Source organism: Papaver somniferum, chromosome 7 (assembly GCF_003573695.1).
Source record: "Papaver somniferum cultivar HN1 chromosome 7, ASM357369v1, whole genome shotgun sequence".
NCBI lineage: Eukaryota > Viridiplantae > Streptophyta > Magnoliopsida > Ranunculales > Papaveraceae > Papaver > Papaver somniferum.
Window position 1 is genome coordinate 196868657 of NC_039364.1, and position 6000 is coordinate 196874656.

Genomic DNA, 6000 nt, shown 5'->3' on the forward strand with positions numbered 1-6000 from the left:
AAAACCATTAAAAAAAACAAACAAAAGAGTTCAAACCCCAATTGAATAACATACATTTAACAGCTACAATGATATTCTTACTACTCCTTGAAACATTATTATACAACTTGTCATTTCTCTCATTCCACAAACTCCACCACATGGAGAAAGGCAATAAAACCCAAATCTTCTTAATCCTGCTTGTAGTCTTATTCTTAACACCCCATTCCCTCTAATTCTTTTTCACATCATCAGCGAAACCCTAGCAAAGATGAAAACTATTTAAGAAATATGACCAAACTTCGAAAGTTGTTTTGCAACGCAAGAATAGGTGTAAATTTGTTTCAACCTGAGTTCTAAAGTTGTTTTGGAATGCAAGAATATGTGTACATTTGTTTCAACCTGAGTTCTATAGAGTAAACAAATACCATATTTAATCATATCTGCTTTGTAAAGATAATCAAGAGTGGACGCTCCTTTGTAACACAAGGTCCAAACATGAAAAGAAACCTTTAGCGGGACCATCGATTTCCACAACTCCTTATCCGGAAAACGAAGTAGGTCATCAGATTCCATTGCTTCATAAGCACTGGATACAAAGAAACTATCAACATATCTCCATACTCTTCCATCAGCTTCACTCGACAAGGTTAGTTCACCAATTAATTGAAGTAAGTTTACCACTTCAAGCTATTCTTGTTCATTCAAATTCCTATTAAAATGCAAATCCCATGCGCCCTCAGGAGACACCATATCAACTACCATAGTCTTTTTCCACCTAAAGAGCTTATATAGAGTAGGAAAAGCTTATTTAAGTGGGACTTCACCTACCCCAAGTATCAATCCAGAATTGAATGCTTTCACCATTGCGATGAGATAATACAGAACCAGACTTAACAAAATCTTTAGAATTTAAAATACAAATCTACAGACTATGACAAACAGATCTAGTTGTGTGATTCGGGAAGAGGGCTTCCGCTGCACCCTCAAATTTCTGATTTACAATTCTCTTCCACCATGCTTGCTTTTCTGTCTCGTACCTCCAAATCTATTTAGAATGTAAAGCCTTGTTAACAGTCTGTAGTATCCTTATTCCAACTCCTCCTCTGCGTTTAGGTAAAGTAACCTTAGGCCAGGCTACCCAACTCCTCTTCCTATAAGAATTATTTGAACCCCATAAAAAACTCCTCATGATCTTTTCTAATTGTTTTACTACCACCATTGGCATTTGGAACAAAGATAGATAGTAGATAGGTAAACTAGACAATACACTTTGAATCATAATTAGTCTATAATTAGTCTTTGGCCTTTTGAGAGACCCTGGAGAAAAATGTTTCTAGGGTCTTTAAGTGGTCCAAAGAACCTAAAATAGTGTGGCACATTTTTTTAGCAAAAAAAAAAAGAAAAAAAAAACTGGCCAGGAGTGATTTTGATTATGACGAGGATTTAGCTTAGGATGTTTAGTTGGCAGTAGCAAATTACCAATCTCTTAATATAAATTTCTTGGACCAAAACAAATAATTAATTACCAAGCGAAAAAACTACCTTCGAATATTTACTACCACTACAAGCAGAACAAAAAAAGATTGTTCTTTGATCGGAAAAGACCCAAGTTTTAACTCAACTTAGTTTCCAAACAGAACCAGTTTCAACCACAACTGTTTCAGGCTGTGACGCCCAGAATCCTGAAAGGAAGGAGGTGTTTAGGATGTCAGGACAGGATGATCGTCACTTGTCTCAGTTTTTCCTAGATTCTGGTGGAATTGCATCAATGTTATGCAAAAGAAAACTAATACTCAAATAAATGGTACAACAATAGCCATTTGATTAACTGGCAAGTAAATATAGATTTAGAGGGAGTAGCAAATCTAGCTTGCTCATATTCTACGTCTCCTACAATAAAACTGATGTTCAGAAGGAGTTTAAAGTCTGACTAACAGAAATTAAAAGTTAATTATTTTACCCAATCGATTACTCCCCATCATATTAAGAGTTGCGCTATATCCTCCGCAATCAAGTCTTTAAGATCTTCATCACTATCATCTTCTTCTTCTACTTCTTCATAGTCTTTGTCTTCTGCATTCTTCTTCTTCTTCTTCTTCTTCTTCTTCTTCTTCTTCTTCTTCTTCTTCTTCTTCTTCTTCTTCTTCTTCTTCTTCTTCTTCTTCTTCTTCTTCTTCTTCTTCTTCTTTTGCTTGTTTCTCCATTTCTTGCTTAACATCTCTCAGCAATCCTTGCTTCATTTCTTCATGACCATCTAACTCTTCTATCTCTTGTTCTTCTTTAATGAGCAATGTCACTTTCTTCCTCATTTCATCATTGAGATCTTCTATGCTGATCAATTTTAATCTCTTCTTCACTTCTTTAACCACATTTGTCACTCCCACCTCTGCATCATCATCACAACTCATAAGAAACTCTGCGACATCAGCTGGTGTCATTTTAACCAACTCTATCAGTTCTTCAACCTCTTTCATTTTTTCATGTTCTTCTATTAACAGGTAATTCTTAACCAAAATCTTAAATGCACTGTAACCGCAGAAAGAGAGGTTGATATGTTTATCCATTCGACCAGGTCTCAGTAAAGCAGGATCCAGTTTCTCTTTGTGATTCGTCGTAAATATAATCAATCTCTCTCCAGAACAAGAAGACCAAAGTCCATCAACAAAGTTCAAAAGCCCTGACAAACTTAAACTGCTTCCGGTGCTAGTAGTGGTATCTCCTTGAAAATTCATACCGACTTTATTTTCACTCGGATAGACATTCTGCTTCACATTTCGATTTGAAAGATCTAACGAGCAGTCGATATCTTCAATAACAATCACGGATTTGCTTGTCGTTGCAATCAAGAGCTTTCTTAACTGAGAATTGCTTTTTACAGCTGTTAATTCGATGTCGTATATATCAAATTCTAGGAAATTAGCGATGGCAGCGATCATACTAGTCTTTCCTGCAAATCACAAACCTTAATTAGCATATATACTTTAAGCCTGCAAGTAATTTACTCAACAAAGAATACAAACTACATTACAATAGATAACGTTCTTCACACAAAAATTACTCAGTATTACTAAAATTTCAGAAGATCCTGAATTTTGGCTGAAGATGACTCCTCAGTCTACATTACTAATAAATGCTCGAGGCTAAATTAGTTAAAGGGGGTAAAACATACAATATAATATCAAACTGTCTGTGAGGATGATCTGGTTCATCTGAATGAATGTGTGAATGTGTGAAAGACCTTTGGCTAACTAACTTGTTCTCCTGACTTACCTGAATCAGACTCATCCAGGCTTTGACAGACTCATTCTAAGTCATTTTAGTCCACTTACCATGTGATGTTTTTGGAATTAGATGAATGTCATATTATCAATTCGATATACCAAAAACCTTTATCTTAGTAACCAAGTCAGTTTTAGCTAGAACCTGAGAATGACCAATGTCAAATGCCACATTTCTGTTATTTGTATAATCAATGTCCCTAAAGTGAAGGATTAATAAAAATACCCAAGATAAGGCTCAGCAGGCATTACTTTTACTTAATAACCAACTGAAATTTTATGCATGAAAATTTACCAAAACAAATTACAACTAAATTAGATCAAACTCTTTCTGTGACATATCAAAAACAAATCGGTTCAAGATGATGACCTCTGTTGCAACTAAATTTTAAGGTTAATTTCGAAGACCTTAGTTATTTGTCTTCTTTCTAGCTTGTCCGAAAGTAGCTCATTCATGGGACATGCCAATCTAACTCACTGGCCCTGAAGTCAGAAAAACTCAACCATGTACCCAATTCAGACCCAAGAGTTTAAAGTTTCCCAAGAATTCAGCATTCTGGACCGGAGACACTTGAATAGGAAATATCCAAGTTTAAGACAATGGACCTTGAACAGATTCAAGTCGTACATCTTGTCTAAGGTCTAACTAAGACCCAAGCAAGACATTTCATCTAGTTCATTCTCCGTTGAAAGTCTTGCTTAATTTGGACATGAATAAGGCTCTTTCCAAACAAATATTCATGAAGGCAGGCAGGCTCATTCGACTGGTTGGTGGAGATACAAAGGGAAACGAAACAGGAACAGCCTTTGAATTGTAAATCTGAGACAATTAAGACTATGAAATACTCCATAAAACTTGATTCAGTGACCCTTGAATCAGACAAATACATTTAAGAATATAAGCCATATATTTACGCAGATTCAAACATTCCAAAATCAACCTTTGGATTCTGAATCAGACTCGTATAGTTTGACACTGTCACTTAGATAACTTACCCACATGATGGTTATTTCGTGCTCAAACCATATAATTTATAACAGGCCTTAGAAATCAAACAAAAGGATCGAAAACATCAAGTGAGATTCACCCATGGAATCATAAAAATAAACAACATTCCGTCTACACCTTACGAAATCTTACATTTCAGTGTACACTTAAAATCAGCATGTTATCTACTTCATACCCAAAATCAGCATTTGAATTTTGAACCAATTCAATTCAGATATTCCGTAAAACAACCAAAAATCAGGGAGTCAGATTCATATAGACTCAGCGAATTAACAAAAACAACCTATTGATTTCAAAGTACTAGTGAAAGCAGTGATAAACTCTAAACTAAGCCCAAAATTAATACACGAAGATATCAAAACAATAAACCCCTAAGAATAACAAGAAATGAGTGGAATTAAGTATTATACCTGTTCCTGGTGGACCATAAAGAAGATACCCTCTTTTCCATGACCTCCCAACTCTAGTATAATAATCTTTCCTGCTAACAAACTTCTCCAAATCCCCTTTAATCTCCTCTTTAAGAACAGGATCGATCGCGATAGTATCGAACGTTGATGGATGTTTAAAATAAGAAACCTGTGACCAAACAGAACTACTATGCGCACTAACATGACCAGACCCTTCACCAGCACTATTAGTATACAACAATTTCCCTCTGTTCTTAAACTTATATTCATCAGCTTGTCTCATCACATAAGGTAAATACTTCCCATGAACAAATTCTTTCTTCTTTTCATCAAAACAAAGTTCAAAATACCGATTAATCTTCGTCGAATTCTCGTAAGAACTTGACGATCTACGAAACGTAGATGATTCAGTACTAGAAACTAGAAATGTCCATTTAAATTTCACACCCTCGAAAGTATCAGTCAAGGTTTGGTTAGGAACCATGTTGTAGTTAAGTGTCTGCGAGTTTCTGAGTCTTGAGAGTTTAAGAACATTTGTTGATGATGAGAAACATTTAGAACTCAGATAAGTTTGGATTGAAGTGAATATATCGTTCATGAAATTTCCATTATCGTATTCTTCGATTTGGATAGTGAGGGTGTTACGTCTATGGAAATTGAAGATTCTAGAGAAATGAGTTTTCAGGAAATAATAGATTTCTGGTGGGAGTAATTCACGAAGGGCTGTTCTTACGAACATCAGAGTTGCGTATAACGAACCCATTGATCTCCAATCGAAAAAAGAACCCATTCCTCCTGGCATGGTGATGATGATCACAAGCAAGAACTACTGCCACTGCAAGTTTGATGAGGAGGAAATGAGGGAGTGAAGTTAAATGTGAGAAACCCTAGTTTTTAGGGTTTTGATAGAGGAAAGTGAAGCGTTTTGAATTTCACTTTTTATTTTGATGTGATTTGGGAGGGAGTACAACAGAGAGTGCAGAACAATAATTGTACTTTGCACTTTGGAACTCTTAATATACAAGTATTCAATGTACTTGATATCTATTGTACAATTAAATGATAAGGGGATACATGCTTGAGTGTTGCACAAATTGGAACGGGTTACCAAATTCTGTATTGAAGTTTTTGTTTTTACTTGGTACCGTTGATCCCTGTTGAATTTGGTTAATCTAGTACTAATATGATGGTACCTATGTTTTTGTCTACTAGGCTTCTGTTTAGAATATATTTAGAATCCTATTATCGGGGTTTAGAGAGTCAAGCTTCTTTGATCATTTTGGGTTTTTTCTTTTGGGGGAGGCAAAAACCAGATGGGGGA

The 6000-nt window shown here is 35.5% G+C and overlaps 1 protein-coding gene across 1 annotated transcript; it reads right to left on the reverse strand.

The window, feature by feature from the left end:
* Positions 1–1753: 1753 nt before the first annotated feature.
* On the reverse strand, positions 1754–5650 carry LOC113299334 (AAA-ATPase At3g50940-like). The gene is made up of 2 exons (XM_026548351.1): positions 4680–5650; positions 1754–2929 (listed from the first exon to the last, which is right to left on the reverse strand). The coding sequence occupies exons 1-2, from the start codon at positions 5479–5481 to the stop codon at positions 2040–2042; spliced, it is 1692 nt and encodes a 563-aa protein (XP_026404136.1). The 5' UTR covers positions 5482–5650; the 3' UTR covers positions 1754–2039.
* Positions 5651–6000: the final 350 nt, after the last annotated feature.